Genomic DNA, 19393 nt, shown 5'->3' on the forward strand with positions numbered 1-19393 from the left:
GTTGAATAAAACTTGTTTATTTATGTAACTTTTTATTTGTTTATTTGTTGAAGAAGGGGAAGTTTCGACATGTACGACCTAATTTCTTAAGTCCGTTGCTTTAAAGTCTAATTGCTTCCATTTAACCCTTTCTCACACGTGATCTTTGTCAAAATGCGAGCAGAGTGGAGTGCACTCCTTTGACACATCTGAACACAAAGCTTGTGATTATGGTGTTCCAAATTCAAGTCCCATCCACTGTATTGATGTATCAATTGCCTTTTAATGGCGATGTAATTCATATTAAAGTACACGCATGTCTTCTGTCTTTCTACATTTGACTTGTCGAATATGTACATCCTCGACTACAAGCCTTAGACACACGAAATACAAATGAGACTCGTGTTCTAAGGGTAAATGTACTGTGGCAGGGCTGCCTTGCTCCCGTACACCTTCTCATACCAGAGGGCTCACTGCTCGCACCATCTGAACAAGCTGCTGTTGTTGGTGGGAATGTGCTCACATCGCAGCGGGTTGTTGATGTGATATTCAAGGCTTTTGAGGTCTGTGCAGCTTCTCAGGTGAGAGCATGTCCATCATGATTTCCATCCCAATTTTAAATTCATTTAAAAAAAAATTTGGAGGTGCTCAGGCTCATGGAAGAACTGTCACTGATACACACACACACACACACACACACACACACACACACACACACACACACACACACACACACACACACACACACACACACACACACACACACACACACACACACACACACAACAGCATTGGCTGTGACTTCAGACAAACACAGCCTGTGACCTTGGGGAATGGGATGTAGCTTTTCGGAGACACTCTGGGTGCCAGTGATGCCATCTTGTGACGTCACTCGTCTCAACACAGTGAGCCGGGCAATTAAGGAGAAACCTCCCAACCTCCAGACCCCACCTCCACCCCACACCTCCATGTGATGCCAACCCACGGGCTTTACCGTACTTTATCATCTAAATGCTTAGCATCCAGCAAGGAAGCAGCACTTACCATTTTAAAAGTCTTTGGTATGACCCGGCCAAAGTTCAAACCACCCACCTCCCAGGCTCAGAGCTGACGCTCAAACCACGATTCCACTGAATCTTGTAATAACCATTTATTTCTAACTTTGATTTATCTATTTTGAGAAAAGGTTATGATGTACATTTTCTACAATATGAGACAGCTGTTGTTTAGATTGATGTAGATTCACTGATCATGATAAACTTTTTCTGAAAGTCACAGTTTTGGGCCATCTTTGAGAAAAAAATGATCTTGCAACTGTTGTCATATAATTATAGCACAGGTTGCGACATTGTGTCAATCAAAACAGTTAAGATTTCAAAGTATACCCTGACGTCTTTTTACGATTCTTTTACATGAAGTTTGCCTTTATGGTCCCCCACACCGACCCCACCCCCATCTTCATTTTTTTTTCTAGGGTTGTATGAACAATGTGACTTTTGGAGATGATGAGTGTGGATACTATGAGACTGTGGCAGGTGGTTCAGGTGCAGGGCCAAACTGGCACGGTCGCAGTGGTGTTCACACCCATATGACCAACACGCGCATCACTGACCCCGAAATCCTTGAAAAAAGGTTTGTAAAAGAGAATCTGGGTGGCACCATGTGACATTGCGTCACCTTTGGGTGTGTTTTTTCATTCCACACAATTGACACGTTACATCGTTTACCTCCCTTTCATGCCACCCCTCTCTTATTGTTTGGCATGCAAGGATATTAATCTCCCTTAACGTTTGATACGCAAGGATATTCAAGGAACGTTGGCACAGGAGGAGGTTTTTTTGGCCCATCATTCCTGTGCTCTTCACTGGGGAGGAGAACAATCGGGCAGCTCCAGGAACATCACCAGGGTGTTCTTTTCTAATACCAACTGATAAAAATACCGAAATGCATATCAACATCAAAAATAAAAACTCTGAGAACTCTGCTATTTGAAAGATTTGACATAACTAAATAAATAGATCATTGAAAAATCATGAAAATGCACAAATATAAAACCAAAGTTATCACGTTAACAACTAGAATGGGACGCTAGAGCGCATACCTCCACCAGGCTGAACACTTTACATTTTGTATCCCACTGATAGGCCGGCTCTGAATCCGGACCTGAACCGAAATCTAATCGGCTTGTTCTTGTCACCGAAGCAACTCATCCACTAAGTTTTGTCATAATCTGTTCATAACTTTTTGAGATACAATGCTAATATAAATATGTTTTTTGGAACCTATCTCTCAATGGTGAAGAATCACTTTAAAAATTATCGTATCCAGATTCAGATCTTTACCAAAACCTCATCAATTTATCCTTGTCACACGCCCAACCTGTCGACCAAATTTTGGCTGAATCCGTACACATTTTTTTGAGTTATCCAGCTCAGGTAGGCAGAGACATCGGTGAAAACATAACCTCCGTACACCTTTGGTGGCGGAGGTACAGTAATAAAAGATAAATCGATAATAAGGTTGAGGGCTATTAATTATCTGTCTATCAAGTGCAGCCTGTGGCTGCTGGTTGCATCATCGGTTGGGACGCGGCTATGCCACTGATGCAGTGTCCCCCTTACCAGTACACTGGTGCTCATTTTGCCCACCTCGGAAGGATGACAGGCTGAGTCAACCTCCTGGTATATTTTAATTCAGCGGCCAACAGGGATTGAACTCAGGACCCAAGGATCCCAAGCCACCACCCTAACCACTAAGCCAACACCAGGCTGGCTATTAATTAAAAGTGCAAAAATCATAAACAGACAATATACAAACAACATACAAGTTCAAAAATGGATGGAGTAAAATCATATAAACAAATAATTTAAATATAGAATGGACAAGGAATTCAATGGGGGGAAGTTTTTGTATCGTTTTGGTCTGGTTTGCGGTATATCAATTTGTTTTGAGTTTCTTAAACGACATCTAATACCAATTGTCGAGTTTGATGAAAAAGGTGTCTATGACTGCAGACGAGTACAGACTCAGCAGAGTGTGTGACAAGTTTAGCGTCACGACCAGCAAGGGAACCAATGCTACAAGAATGTAAAATATCGGGATTGGAAAGAGGTTTTGGAAAGGTGATCATTTGCAAAGCTGTCTTTCGGATTCGCTCGAGGTCGGCAACTTGGGCTATCATAAGAACTGAACTCCATACAGGTGTTCCAAATTCTAAGTTGGGGTGAATGTACATCTTGTACATTATAACTATATCTCCAACTTTCAGAACATTCTTCTTGAGCTCACACATGATGTGCAAACGTCTGGAGGCATTGCAAACCATGTGTCAACCTGTTGATTACACTTCAGATTGTCTTGAATTATGACACCGAGAAGCTTCATAAACAGAACGGTTTCCAAGGAAACACCATTGATCGCAGGTTGAAGAGGTAGTGAATTGCAAAGGAATGATATCCGCATTATCCTACATTTCTCTGGCTTCGACGTCATGTCATCGTCACCAAATCATTCTTCATGTAAGGTGGTAGTGTTGTCCCTGTAGCTGCCCCACTGTTATCATCATTCATGACTGCTTGCAAGACTTCTCAGTTCTTTGCAGGATTTTAACGATGATAAGGTTATCGATGTATTTCCATCTGGACCCGAACCAAAATTAAGGATTGACATGATGGATGCAGTGGTAGCGTCATTGACGATCACGAGGAAAATTATCGGTGCAAGTTTCGTGCCTTGAGGTGCTGCACAGGAGAGCTGAAGTGAATCGGTAGTGTCTCCATTGTACCGAACAGTCTGAGATTGATCGACTGATAGGAAGCTACAAATTGTGGGCAGAATTGCACGGTTCACTCCAAGTTGAACCGTCTTTTCAACTGCAATCGTGTGGTTAATATGGTCAAATGTCTTACAAAAATCAATGGCACAGAAATTTGCATAGCAGCTCGGTTTCTCGAGGGCTTTGCGTATACGACTCAACAGACTTGCTAAATAGTAATTAATGAACATCTTTTCGTATTAGCAAATTGTTGGGGATCAATCACATCTGTAATATCCTCCATCCCCCAGACAGGTAATAAGTCCTCAGTCATGAGCGATCACGGGTGTAATATGTATATGTATATATATATATATATATATATATATATATATATATATACACATATATATATATATATATATATATATATATATATATATATATATATATATATATATATATATATATATATATATATATATATATATATATACATACATATGGCAAAACTGATCATATTTCATTACTGGGGTAGTTTTGGGAACCGGACATACAGATGCATTTTTCAGGTGTCAGGGATGCATCGAGATCTTCTTCTTCTTCTTTCGGCTGCTCCCGTAAGGGGTCGCCACAGCGGATCATCAATATGATCCGCATCGTGATTTGGCACATGTTTTACACCGGATGCCCTTCCTGACGCAACCCTGGTCGCCTCTTACGACACAGGGATATGGTACACCTATTTTAACCGGGGTATACACCGGCCCAGTACACTGGTACTCACTTCGCCGACCTCGGAAGGATGACAGGCTGAGTCAACCCCCTGGTGTATTAATTCAGTGGCCCAACGGGGCTTGAACTCAGGACCTTTTGGATCCCAAGCCGCTGCCCTAACCACTGCGCCAACACCAGGCTCCCAGGGATGCATCGAGATGTGAGCCATAAATTAAAAAGTTTAGTTCAAGGATCAGCAAATTCACATACAATTTACAAAAAATAATTTTACAAAATAAATTAGCAAATCCCTTAAGAGGCAGTTCCTTGCATGGTTTGCTCCAGCTTCGTGCTCCAGCTGTTCTGCATCAACGATGTGCTCTTCACCATGTTCCTTTCCCTCTGACCTTCCCGGTTTGTGTGTGCGCGTGCGTGATGCGTCGGGCTGAAAGGGGGCTCTGCTTTGGTTTTTATTTTTGTATACCTTGTCGAGGCTCGTATGAGAGCTAACACACAACGCACAGCAAGGGGGCATGAGACAAGAGGGGCGGGAGTGGGAAGGACAAAACAGTGGCGAACAGAGACATTAGGAGATCTGTGGAAGGGAGAGGGATGGGACGGGGAACATGGGGAATAGAAGATGGACATTACAGGGACTTTCAGAAAGGAAAGCAGGGAATTTGAAGGAGGTGGGCTTGGGTGGATTATCGGGGGTAGAAAAGATCGAGGATTTGGATGGGGGATGATAAGAGGTGGTGGTGAACAGCTGTTTTGAAGGCCTGGAGGGAAGAATGGCATTAAATAGAGTAAGGGAGTTTATTCCAAAGCCTGGAAAAAAGAGGCATGAAAGAGTGAAGGTGAGCAGTGATTCGTGAATTTGGTAGTTTTACCAGAAGGGGGTTGTTGGTGGACCTTGAGCACCCTGCGGAAATGTGGTGGGGACAAATCGCAGAGAGAGCGGGGGGGGGGGCGAGACTTTTGAGGAGACGGTAGAAGACAAAGACCAAAGACTCAGTCTCATCCTGGGAGATGCCAATGATAAATGCCAATGGCTTGTGATGAACAGTTTTAGTTTAGCTATCCTTGGAGTCTCAGCTTCAGCATGGACAGTAACCACTCAGGTGTGCTTGCGTCCTGTGGGAGGTTGCCGTCCACGTGACGGTATGTTTGTTTGTTTTATTGAGAACTGAAAATATTTTGAGGTCAGCGGTCACGTGACCTTTTGCTGAAAGTAGCAGATTATCGTTTCCATGATAACTTGTGAACCATTAAAGGAAATTTGACCAAACTTGGCATATCTGTGGACTGTAATGTGAAAATGAACTGATCAAATTTTTGGTTCAAATGGTCAAAGGCTGAAGATTGTGCCCTTTGAAAATAATTTTGTCGACCATAACTCTAGTTTGAAGCATCTGCAGTTGTCTCTCTTCTATTTTTGTCTTTTATTTCTCATGGTCTCTCTCATGGGACCTTTAATTTTCACGTGACCTTGAATTTAAATCAAACATAACAGTGGCTTGACATCTAACGTGGACGAAGGCATATCCATTGACGCATTTGATGTGACATTTACGTCAAATTCTACTTTCTCGTTGTTTTTGTTTTGGAGGATAAAGGCATGTAGAGTGAGGAAGGAACAAACAACACCACCACCACATTCACCTATTGATGAGACCCTCTCTCTCTCTCAGGCATCGCAGTCACTACGCGTATACACAATCACCCATCCATGCCTAACCTACTAATAAGTTCTGCCAGTGTCCATGTACCCCTCTCTCCCCATGGCTTCTCAGTCTGTGCTCATCTTATTTAAGTTTAAATCTATCTGCTGTTTCTGCTGTCGCTGCATTTCTGGAGACCAATTTGAGTGTTTACAACTACTCTGAGTGAAGACCCCTGCCTTACTAACATCCTCACTCTCCTTTTCTTTACTCGTGGTCTGATAAATGTACAGTGTGTGTGTGTGTGTGTGTGTATGTGTGCAGTAAAAAAACATCAAACTGAAACAGATTACTTTGTGTGAAGCACTAATGAAGCGATTAAACTCGAAATGGGAGCTGCATAAAAACGCTGACGGTCTCATTCTTCATTATAAACATAACATGGTGATTGGAACAGATAAGGCTTAGAACACTGTAATGGGTTGTTGTTTTGTATGTAACCTGTGGCTGCTGGTTGTATCATTGCTTGGAGCATGGCTGTGCTGCTGATGCAGTGGCCCTGTTACCAGAAAGCTGGTAACAGACTCAAGATTCGAAGCCTACGATCTTAAGCCAGTAGTCATCTTAACTGTTAAGCCAACACCAGGCTTTATGTAAGGGTGATACATTCACATCTGTCGGAGTGGCGACCCATCCGGAATTGTGCCCAATTGCCAAGGAAACTGCTTAGGCAGCACCAACACTCTGCACAGAGTATGGTCCCAATGGATGGATGGATTCACATCAGCAAGATTTTCAGCAATTGTTTATGTCAGTCTGGCAAATCTATATTTGAGTGCAACTTAAAAAAAAATTTTTTTTATTTATTTACTTTTTGCATCTACGTTTTCTTGGGTAATTAGCCCATTTTTCTTATTTTTTGGTAATGTTATGCAGATGCAATTGGAGTTTTTTTTTTAACAAAGTGTATTTTGTGATAGATACCCTGTGGTGCTGAAGCGCTTTGAGCTGAACCCTGGCACAGGTGGGACGGGTCAATTTAATGGGGGAGATGGCGTGGCACGTGAGCTCCTCTTCCGCCGTCCCCTGCTTTTGTCTGTATTGACGGAGCGCCGGGTCTTCTGGCCATATGGCTTACATGGTGTGAAGCTCCTTTTTTGTTCTACACTTCATTGCAATACTCGAGCTCAAGAAGAAACAGTTTTCTTAGAAGTCTTAATAATAACTCTGTGTTTAGGTGGACATCCTGGTGCTCCTGGGAGAAACATCCTCATTAAGACCAATGGACGAAAAATCAACTTGGGGGGGAAGAAATCTCTTCTTGTGCAGACTGGAGTAAGTCACTTGAATATCATGACAGACAGAGATGCTCTCATACCGAAGGTAAATGGTAAATGTATGTTGCTTCATTGGAGAAAGAAGCAACTGAAAGGTGGAAAATGATTTCCTCTCCTCTCATTCTCATTCTTCCTCTCGTTCTCCTTGAGAAAGCAAAACATTCACCAAATAACTAAAATGGCGTTCACGAGAGCGCATACCTCCACCAGGCTGAGCAGTATATGTTTTGTGTCCCACTGATAAGCCGGACCTGGATCGGGACCTGAACCAAACTCTAATCGGCTTGTTCTTGTCACCTTCCCAACTCGTTCACCAACTTCTGTCATAATCTATCGCCAACTTTTTGAGATATCATGCCCTGCAGTAAACCCTTAAATATCACGAGCGTTACGCTCTGGGAAAATGCCATGATATTCAAAAGCATGATCATTAAAACCAATTTCCCATGGTAATGAGGGGGTTGGGTTCTTGGGCTTTGAGATAATATACTGTAGAGGAAGGTGGGCGGCACCCAAAAAGAAACACATCACGATTGAAACGAGAAAGCATCTGAGAATGCAAAGCCCGTCCGCTTTGTATTTGGACTTCTTCTTCCGTCTGCTAAACTTTACCTTTGCCCTTTTTGACCAAATTATTCATTTGTCTCTTCCAGATTCTCATCCAAAAGCTTTGGTGAAAATTTGATTACAAAAGCTCAAACAAGGATTTCAATTAAAACATTTCTGGCTGGTCTCCCACTTTACTGATGATGTCATCCTAACAATCCTTTATTCCCCATTGGGAGTAGAATGAGATGGGCCAAGTTTCAAATTTTTCCGATCGGTGGTTTCAGAGATGCAATGTTTTAATTTTTTGCATTCAATCCAAGATGGCTGCCATACCGCGTGCCCTATGACATCACAATTATTGAAATATTCAAAGGTAATAAAGCAAAAAAAAAATGTCCAAGAAAAGGTTTGAGAAATAATAGTTGATTAATATTAACTTATTGTAAAGGATTTCTTCGTTATGTTTGATAAATGTTAATGCTGATTAAATTAAGAAAAGTGCACATTAATATTTAATGAACTTTGTTTTTGTTTTTTTTCTCTTGTATGAAATAGATGAAGATAATATTTATAAAGCAAAATATTTAAATAAACTCAGTTTTGTCTCATGATGTTAAAGGGTTTTAAAGCTTTTTAAAAATTCTGGCACACTGTCCATTAAACTTGCTTTTGGTGGAGGGTCTCTTTTTATGATGGGGGGGGGGGGGAGGGACATGTTAACAGGACAAAACATATAAATAAGTATTACAAAAGGATGAGCACCAACTTGTTTATTTATTACATACCATCACGACAATCTCAATTAAAATCGAAGTGTTCCCTAAGAAGAGAGTGGTTATGGTTTTAGGATGATGAAGTTGTTATTAAAGTGTTTTCTCAGCTTGTATTGGGGTGAACAAAATACATTTTAATTGGCATGTGGTTGTGCAGCAATTCCAAAGTGCATCGTTATTCGGAAATGGGTATCAACACGGCTGTCCCATCAGTCTGCATTCACGTGTAGATGTGTCACTCCCCTTGATGCTTTTTTGGAAGAGAAGCCAGGCGTAATGATGTCCTGCTCTGTTCTTCTGAAAATATTTATGCCATTTAAATGGCAACTCTTTCAAAATTGTGTGTGTGTGTGTTTTTTTGTGTTTGTGTTGGTGGTTGTCTCCATATGTGGGTTTCAGAAGGTGGAACAGAGCCCTCCCAAGTCTCAAAGTGTCCACTTTTGTGTTTGTGTGTGTTTTAGCAGTTTGAAAGAAGTGTTCTTTAAAGTCACAAAACACCACCAAATTTAATAAGAAAAAAAAGGTGAAATGAAGCAATGACATAGATACTAAAAAGTGTTTTTTTGATCAGGGGTGTTAATCCTCCATCGTGTACATTGTACATATTGTTCATGATGGTCTGTTCAATTGCCATTGTACATCCTGGTGCTTACTTAGTGAAGGGGCATACATGGGCCAAATGTAACGGATATAGAGTAGTGTTGCTGGCCACGTGTCAACGGATCCGGTTTCCCCTTTTTCTCACCTCCCGTTTATGAACATTTAATTTGTTATCTCCGGTGATTCCATGTCACCCGGGAGATGAACTCACCACCTCAGGAGAGATGAAGTGCTGCAAAGCTGTTGAGACGTTTGGGTTGGCATAGTGGGCTTTGGCCTGCTGGTAGCGAAGAAGAAGGCAAGCCAAAAGAGAGTTGCAAAAGGGCCAGTTCGGGTCGATTCAAACCCCGAGTACCGAGTGAGTCGGATGCAAGCCACTGGGCAAGATGTGGGTGCGTGCGGTATTGTTTGGGATGAGAGAGAGCCCAGAGATCCTCGGGTCACCGACCCAGAGTGGAGACGTGCCCCTGGGTGTGACATTACACCAGCCCTCAACATCCAAGAGACCTATTTCCACCTTGTCACTATGAGGGCGCCTTCTTGCATTCCCTCTTGTCATCTCCCAATCATTTGTTCCCGCTTGTAGTTCCTTTCTTTCTTTGCTTTTCCACCTTCCCAGACCTTCCTCTGGTCATATAAGGATCCATGGCTGGAGTTAGGTGTGGAGGTGCAGTTATTAATGAAGTATACATGTTTTATGTTTGTTCTGTGTGGAAGTTTTGTTGGTTTTTCACCTCCTGTGTGTATATTATATTTTTATGGAGTATTTATATAAGCAGTAAATCCTCAAATATCATGGGTTTCAACCAATTGCGGGCAACTTATTGTGTTTCGATTTCATTATCGTGGGATTTTATTTCGACCAATCACATTTTAGCTCTTATCTATTGGACTTTAATCCGGTGTGCTTATGCGAGTGAGTCAGTCCGTAAACACTTCAGTCATTATTGCTTGAACCAAACACATGATTTTTATGAAACTTCACCACAAGCTTCATATCTGATGCCTAACGAAGGTGTATTGCCACATCAAAATCTGCGCTCATTCGGGGGATTTAAGGGAGGATGGGTTGATCCCCCCCCCCCAACCAAAATAGGTATTTGCTCTCTTCTCCAAAACCACACACACTATATTGATGAAACTTTTCCACAACGTTCATCACCGATAATGTACCGAAGTGTATCGACTGCATCATAATCTGCGCTTGTTAAAGAGGGGGCTTTTGCTCCCCCCCCTAAAATGTATTTGCTCTCTTCTCTGAAACTACACACACTATTTTGACGAAACTTGATCACAACTTTCATCACCCGTGGTGTACCAATGTTTGTTCAGGGCATTAAACAAAAAAACAACAAAAAAGAGGGTCTAAGGGGGTCTGCGGGCAGGGTTTGAGTGATTGTTGCTCCTGATCCAAGTGAGCTTCAGGAAGCGCGGTCCTATTTTTTGGGGCTGAGATGAGTCATCGTTTACGTCCGCGTATTTGATTGCCTCCTATTCTGAGCCTTTTGTTTCTCATGCACTGCTTTTATTGGCACCCAAATATAAAGCGGTGGACAAAGTTAGTTTTGCCAAAAAGCAGAGAAAGGTTATGTATCCGAGAGGTTATGTAGAAAGGAAAGAAAGGCAGTGTATCCGCAAGTGATCCGAAAAGTGCAAAAGTCTTTCCAGCCCCATGATCCTCATATTCCATTCATTCCCATTCCATTGGGACCATACTCTGTTCAGAGCGTTGGTGCTACCGAAGCGGTCTCCTTGGCTATTGGGTACAATCCTGGACAGGTCGCCACTCCGACACAGGATACTCAAATGACTCAGTCATCCCAGCAAGCTGGTACTCATTTTGCCGACCTTGGAATGATGGCAGGCTGAGTCAACCCCCTAGTGAATTAATTCAGCGGGAAATGAGGATTGAACTCGGGACCCTAGGATCCCAAGCCGCCACCCTAAATCCCAAGCCGCCACCCTAACCACTGAGCCAACACCAGGCATATCCTCATATTGAAAGGATGGAAAAAGCACTTCATTGGATTGAGGACCAAATAGAAAAAAGTGCTCTTGAGTGGTCTGGTGTATGGGAGAAATCATTGCGGAATGACCAACGTTTCCATGAGGCAGCCAAAGGCTCCATTTCAACCATGGCTACCCACAAGTTCTGCACCAGCAATGGCTGCTTTGAGAAATTCAAAATAAGATCTGGCCTCCATCATATCAAATTGGTCGGGGAAGCAGTATTGATAGACCATGATGCTGTGAAAAACTACCCACTGCAGCTCATGGCAGGAATCAAGGTGAAGGGATGTTTGCCGGTGCAGGTTTTTAACGCTGACGAGACGGCATTATTCTGGAAGACGGTGCCATCTCATACCTTCCTCTCCAAGCAGGAAAGAGCTGCTCAGGGCTTCAAGGTAAGGTGGTTAATGATCGTCTTATCCTTCTCATATGTTGCAACTTCGTCGTAAAGCTAATGCTGCTCTTCCGATTACTGAATCGCTTGCCTCCCCCCCTCTCCCTGCTTCCTTTCTCCCCCTCCTCTCCCTCCCCGCTCTCCCCCCCCCCCGCTCTCCCCCCCCCAACAGCATCATCCCGAGCGAAGTCTTGTGTTTTCTATTTATGACAGTGCAGTACGAGCACTTTATGTTCTTACCCTCACGCACCTCGTTGTTTTGGAAATTATTTAAAAGGTAAAAGTCTTGTTTTTGTTTAGTATAAACTGTGTTTATTGTTTTTACATGTTTATTTCAATTGTAATGTGTTTATTTCTGGCTGCCGTCCACCTTCCTCTATATTTTCTCGAAGCCGAGAAACAAAAACCCCCTTTCTCAGAATCTCTCGTGGAATTTTCCAGGAGCGTAACCCTGAAATATTTGAGGGTTTGCTGTATATATATGTATATATATATATGTATATATATGTATATATATATATATATATATATATATATATATATATATATATATATATATATATATATATATATATCTTCTTCTTTCGGCTGCTCCCGTTCGGGGTCGCCACAGCGGATCATCCGTATGATCCGCATAGTGATTTGGCACATGTTTTATGCCGGATGCCCTTCCTGACGCAACCCTGGTCGCCTCTTACAACACAGGGATATGGTACACCTATTTTAACCGGGGTATACACCGTTACGTTAACGTTAACAAAAAAACGTTAACAAAAATGGCAAATGCTACACATAGAACAAATAGGTTAATCATTTATCAGCAGTTAAGTGACGAAAAGGTTGCCATGGGATATTTACAGTTCAACCGAATAACGAATAGATTAACACATACCCGTTATGCGGGGCAGATGGACATGTAAAAGAGCAAATAGGTAGATTTCCGAACACATGAAACGATAACTTATTAGTTTTGAAGAGCCTCATGGTAAACTACATTTGTTGTCTTGCCTTGTGGTGCATAAATTAACAAATTATTTGGGTTACCAACTCTTGAACAACATACATACAGTTGGCCGTGGGAAAAGACAGGTTCGGTTGTATTTCAAAAAACCCGAGCGTTTTTAACCATGAAGCCTTTTGTTACGATCAATACGCCGGCGCACTATTCGAAAACGTTTTTTTTTTTTTAATGGAATTTATTTTTGTTTTAATATATATATATATATATATATATATATATATATATATTTTTTTTTTTTTTCATTTTTATGGAAAGCCACTTAGCGCATCCTGGAGCTGAATGTTAGGTCTATATGTGTGTAAAGTTTCATCAAGATCGGTTCACTGGTCTAGGAGCTTATTGGTTACAAACAAAGAGACAGACAGACAGACAAACAGACAGAAGGACTGCCATTTATATCGTAGATATATATATTTTTTAATGATATTGTTTTATTGGTGGTGGTGGTATAAAAGCCTGTCAAAAATGATGGGTTGGAGTAATGGCAGCAAAATATTTTAAGGAGATTGGAAGATATGATGTTTCGTAGCAAGAAAAAGCGTTATTTTAAAACACTACATGTACAATGTTATCCTATTCTTTATCTTCTGAGACGTTTCATTTCGACGGTGCAGCTTCGTGAATGTGCCAAAGTCTGAAGCCTCGGCCTAGCCTCAGATGTACTTATATCTTTTTTATTTATTCGACATCCGACGGACATAAATGAACACTCGTTTAACTCTGCGTGTAACACATCACGCACTGCGAATTGCACCTCCCTGTGCCTTGTATTTTTTATTTTTTTATGTTTCTGTACACCGCCCTTGAGGCTCGGTTTGCAAGTCCCATCTACATTTCCAATAGAAGAGATGTAATTACTCTTTTATGAAAAATGTTTTTCTAGTTTTGTTTTTTTATCCATGAAAATGACAGTTTCTGTATTTGAATCACGGCTCAATTCGGTGGAAAGCAAAATGGACGTGCTCGATAATGTACATGTAATGTCAAAGGTTACATTTCATTTAGTATGTCACATGTGGCTGCTCGTTGCATTATTTCTGGGAGCGTGGCTGATGCAGTGCCCCCTGTTGGTTGGAACAGGAATTAGTAATTTTATTCATGGTGCCGATGATAGCTTGCCTACTCGTTGCAAAGGACACCATGGGATCTTTACCATCCATCAACTAATGCTGATAGATGGGATGCCCGGTTTAACATCCAACCGAGGGACGGTCCACACGTTCATGCCTCGCCCTTCCTGCGAGACACCAGGATGATGGTTTATAGCTGCGTTGGGATTCAAACCCAGGCGAGACAGCTCAGAAGTGAGTGTGCATACTTTTAGGCCATCCTGCAAGCCAGTGTAGAAGGTAACATGATGTATATGTTCACTCATAACATAAGATAACATGTCTTGCTATCAAATGCTAAGATGGGGAGTTATTGTTAGCATCCATAGGTATAAGGTGTGACATAAATACAATAATAAAAATTATTATCGTTGTTCATGGAATATGCGATGAGGATTGTTTATATGATGACACAAGAAGCCCTCCAGAAAGGCATGTAAATATCTAGAAGCTGTAAGTTGAAAATTTGAAAAGTGAGATTGCCTTGCTGGGTTGACAGACTAAGGGCCCACGTTGTTGACCCACTGTTTGGAGAGGTTCTAGGCAAAAAGTGCCGAATCGTCCATAAAGAATGTAGCCCATGTGATGATCCAGGCCGTCAAAAACTCCGCTAATCGCTGACAAGTTACTAAAGGGGTGACTATTTAAGTTTGCAACTGTTTTGAGGTTTCTAATTGAACTAAACTTCGGTTTACAACAATATTTAAATCTGTATGTTTTCTAAATTCTCATGGTTTTCCCCTTGTAAACATGCAATGGATGTGTTCAAAAGATGACCAGGTACAGGATGAATCTTCTGATTTTGGTCTTTGGAGGGTGTGTATCGTCGTCTTAGGCATGTGATGATGGCTCCGAAAGACTCGGCTGTGATAGGAATGATTGGTGATATGATGGGCCTTTAAAGATGAATTAAAATTATTTTCATTGAGAAGTCCAACGGTCTTTAATTATTTCAGTTTTTGTTGAAAAGGAAGGATTCTCGTCGGACTACACGTTCAAGTTTATGCAAAACTGAATTCTTGAATTAAACTGTTTTGTAAACTTTTTCCATCATTTCAAGTATAAACCTTGCCTTGTAGTTTTGATCTGATTGGAAGTGAACATTCAGTGATGTCCAAATTAGTTCGAGCATATGTGAACTACCAAATAAATCATGTTGGGTGCATCATTTCACATCAATTTATTAAAACACTATGCCTGTTCAACACAGTTCAGAGGCCGACACATTTCGATTCAGATGCTTGTAATTTTGGGCTTTTTTTTCAAGCTTTTTCATGGTAGAAGCCACTCTGGTAGTATGGTATTATATAGGAGAGACTGTTTGGTAGGGGTAGGAGGAAGACTAGGAGCAGGTGGGCTGGAGTAAGTTCAAATTCCATCATATTTGCATTGCATAACAAATAGGTGGTCACCTAGAAAAAGTGAACACACCATTAAACAGCGCGATCACGATGAAACTTCATCGTCTTCTCGCTAAAACATCCTTATTGAATGTGAATATTTTTTTTCTTTTGAGGTTGGTTGGCCTGTACAACGCGTGGTAACCTGGAACTGCAAATGTGGGGGTTAAACGCCATGATGATTCCAGGTGGCATTTCATAATGTACTCTTTGTGTGTTTTACTTAGGAATGCTTTTGCTTGTATACACCTGGTGGTGGAGGTTACGGACAGTCATCGGGTACCGACTGTTCAACTGAAGAGCAAGCACGGTCCCGGCCTGTGAAGATCTTCTCGGAGCGAGGGAGTGTTTTTGATTATCGGAATGCACAGGAATCTGTGTGAAATATTTCTTGAACAATATTGTCTTTGTTTTGCATGTGAAAAATATCAATTTACATGATGATTGCAATGTTTATCGAAATAAAAACTCTCAACAAATGTTTTACTCTAGCATGGTCAAAATGAGTACCAGTGTTGAAGTAAAAGGAAAAGAAACATTATATGACAAATATCCATGAATCAGAAGGAAATGAACACAGAACCATCCACAGCTTGATGGAGTACTGCCCTCCCCTGTGGGCTGGCACTCCTGCCTCACACCATGCTCAGCTCGACGCCGTGGAAACCAAGGCCTTCAAGATCATCGGAATCTCCCGCATCACTTTCCCATCGCTTGCAGGTCGGTGGTCTCTTTCTTCTACCACCTCCTTTCTGGTCTTGCTCCCTCTGCTCTGTCCCCTTCCAGGTTTGTTCATGGCATCTGCCAACAACCACCCTCTTATGGTGAAACTCCAAAAATCCAGACTCGCTGTTCACTCAATCGTTCCTCCTTTTCGCCCACCTGTGAAACCAACTTCCTCAGTCTCTTCAATCTCATTCTTTCCAAGTTTTCAGTTTTTCCTTTCTGACAGTTTGTGGCTGGATCCATCTTGTTCACCCTCTGTGTCTTCCGCCTAACCCTCGTTCTTCCCCACATCCCTTGTTTCTCCAATGCTCTCCATTTTCTCCCTCATTCCTGTTGTTGATTGATGTGTTTCCCCTCTCTTTCTCCTGTTCTTTTTGTTCGATCATGTCCTGATCCATTCCAAGTTCTAACTTCACCACGAGCCTCGATATTGTATGAAAACAACAAAACACTCAATGTTGCCCCATGGAATACACCAGACAAACGTGTAAAGTATAAATCAGAGCAAAGATGTGGGATAAGTCATTTCCAAAACATTGTCCACTTAAATATCAAATCAGAATAACTTTAAATTTCACAAAAACAGGAATGATTGAACAAAAACAATTTACAGATTAGGTTTTCAAAATAATGAGTGAGCACATGGTTAAAACATTAAAAGTAATTGGTCATCAACAGAGGAAGAAATTACCAGCAATTACCTCAATGGAAAGTTTGCACCATCACTTGGGAAGAAAGTCTCACTGAGCATCTGCCTGGAGTACACAATAATTAATGTCGATTCTATGATGTGCACAACCCCGAGTGAAGAGGACAGCCCTCAGATTTCAGCAAAGTATGAACAACCCAACTCTGGCAACTTTGACAATGCAGGGTTTCCCCATTTGGGAAGAAAGGTGTCTGATAAATGAAATGTAGTCATCTGTTCAGTGTACCTTTCTTAATTTTCAACACGTTTTGTTGATTTAAGGGTAAAGATTATACATCTCTATTATAATACCAAGCTTGCACACTAAAACCTCGGCTCGCCGTCACACGATCCCTATGAAATTGCTGTGACACTTAGCGGACATGCCAACAATGTTTGGGAAGTCTTGGCGTTCCATAGTACCACTTGCATTTTGCACAATGCGTATTTTTGTCATTCCCCGTGTACGGTCTGTCGTCTGCTGCCAGCTATGTTGTACTGCTATCCCGTGCATGTGCACGGGTATCGCCAGTATGCATATAATATATGTATAATTACATACACACACACACACACACTAGCAAATACAACTCATCGCTTTACTGACAGTAATACTAAAGGGGAGAGAGGGGTGGGGAGAGGAGAAAGGGCATGTGACAAGGGAAGAGTATTGATTGTGGGGGATTTTAACTTGCTTGGGATAGATTGGGTCCAGGAACAGGGAAAGGGAAGAGCGGATGAGGATTTCCTAGATTTGTTCCAGGATTGCTTTTTAACCCAGTTTGTGGATAAGCCCACGAGGGGGAGTGCAGTGTTGGACCTCCTTTTAAGTAACGATCCCGATATGGTGGAGGTTGGGGAGCTTTATGGATCAAGTGACCATAACACGGTGTGTGCAAAGATTCTGTTAAGATTTAGAGTTCAGGATAGTAGGGTAAGGCTATCAGATGTCAGGAAGGTAAACTTTGACGGTGTGAGGAGAGAATTGGGTGATGTAGATTGGGAGACTCCAACAACAGGACAATCATCATCAGAGAAATGGGAAACTTTTAAGGAGCAAATGTGTGGAGTGCAGAGTAAGTACATTCCAATGAGGTATAAAACTAGAAGTAGAAAAAAACCAGGGTGGTTAAGCAGTGAGATAAGGAACACTATTAAGGAGAAGCAGAAGGTATTTATTCGGTTTAAAATAACAGGACTGGAGTTAGATTGATATCACTATCGAAGTAAACAGAGGCAAGTTAAGAAAATAACTCGGCAAGCCAAAAGAGAGTATGAGAAGGACATGGCTAATAATATTAAACATCATAACAAGGCTTTCTTTAAGTATATCAGGGGAAAAAGAGCAGGTTAGGTTGGACCAGTGTGGGCCCATTGAGGAATAGCAATGGGAGAGTGGTTGGTGATGATGGTGAGATGGCAGGCTTATTAAACAGGTATTTTTCTTAAACTTTTAGGGGGTGGTGATCAGACACAGGAAAGTATTGATTCTTGTATAGATTGGGCAAAAGATTGGTTGATGGAAGTTAACCTGCACAAGTGTAAGGTGTTGGGGATGGGAAAGAACAATGAAAAGAGAGATTACAGGATGAAAGGGGTAATTTTGGAGTGTGTCACACAGGAGAAGGATTTGGGGGTGGTAATAGATACGGGAGGTAAGCAGGTAAGACAGTGCCAGACAGCTCCAGGTAAAGCAAATAGGGTTTGAGGTTGTATTCGGAGGGGGATCATATATAAATCAAGAGGTGGTGATAACATTGTACAGGAATTTAGTGAGGGCCACATCTAGAGGATTGTGTGTGGTTTTGGTCACCACAACTGAGGAAGGACGTAGATGCTGAAGAGAGTGTTCAGCGCAGGGCTACTGGATTGATTCCGAGCCTGCGAGACTCAGCTCTGAGGAGCGGCTGAAGGAAACAGGACTTTATACACTGGAAAGGAGGTGGTTACGAGGAGATATGATTGAGATGTTTAAGATAACGAAAGGTGGAGATAAAATAAGTGCAGATGAATTATTCAACAGAGTGGACAGTGATAGAACCAGGGACCATAGCTTGAGAGTAAATAAGAGGAGAGTTAAGACGGTCATAAGGGAGGAGACTTTCATTCAGAGAGTAGTAAATGCATGGAATGGTCTCCCTGGAAAGGTAGTGGCAGCAGAAACAGTAGATAAGTTTAAATTAGAAATAGATAGGTACCTGGAAGTTATGGAGATGGAGGGGTTTGGGGAAGTTAATATGACTTTTCGGTAGTTCGAGCATTGATGGGTGATTGTGTGCGTGTGTACGGAGTACTGTTGGTGGGGATCTTGTCATTGGAGGGGAGGGGCGTTGTGTGGTTGATGTGTGTTTTAAACCAAGCCCATGCCCCCTCCCCTGAGGGGAAGAAAAACACAAAAACAAAGAAAGAAGTATTTCCTTGATTAAAAACTTTTTTTTTAAGCGTTTTCTTCCTTGGATTGATGGAGATTAATTAGTTTGGTGTTCGTGCAGGCATGATGGGCTGAATAGCCTCCACCTGTATTAGATTTCCTTGTAAATTATTTGTTAATCCTTGAGAGTGAAAAGGTGGAGGGAAAAGGAGGGAAGGGAAGGCAGACGTGTAGTGGAGCGTTAATTACGATTCAAACTTTCATCAAAATGATTCTGCATAGAATAACAGTGAAGATGGAAACA

At 41.7% G+C, this 19393-nt stretch overlaps 1 protein-coding gene across 14 annotated transcripts in view; it reads left to right on the top strand.

The window, feature by feature from the left end:
• The window catches only part of OPLAH (5-oxoprolinase, ATP-hydrolysing), a 141091-nt gene extending 125308 nt beyond the window's left edge, over window positions 1-15783 (top strand). For 9 of the 14 annotated variants that reach the window (XM_085847441.1, XM_085847440.1, XM_085847435.1 and 6 more), the window contains 6 exons: window positions 411-560; window positions 1454-1611; window positions 7092-7252; window positions 7349-7446; window positions 11683-11775; window positions 15532-15783. In XM_085847441.1, coding sequence (XP_085703567.1) covers window positions 411-560; window positions 1454-1611; window positions 7092-7252; window positions 7349-7446; window positions 11683-11775; window positions 15532-15687 — 816 coding nt within the window. In that variant the 3' untranslated portion in view covers window positions 15688-15783. Of the gene's footprint in view, window positions 1-410; window positions 561-1453; window positions 1612-7091; window positions 7253-7348; window positions 7447-11682; window positions 11776-11946; window positions 12052-15531 lie in introns of those variants that run through there. The other 5 variants (XM_085847436.1, XM_085847439.1, XM_085847443.1 and 2 more) reach the window with 5 other exon arrangements.
• The last annotated feature ends 3610 nt before the right edge of the window (window positions 15784-19393 follow it).

Source organism: Eptatretus burgeri, chromosome 11 (genome assembly GCF_056783735.1).
Source record: "Eptatretus burgeri isolate ZD-2024b chromosome 11, Ebu_testis_v1, whole genome shotgun sequence".
NCBI classification, from domain to species: Eukaryota; Metazoa; Chordata; class Myxini; order Myxiniformes; family Myxinidae; genus Eptatretus; species Eptatretus burgeri.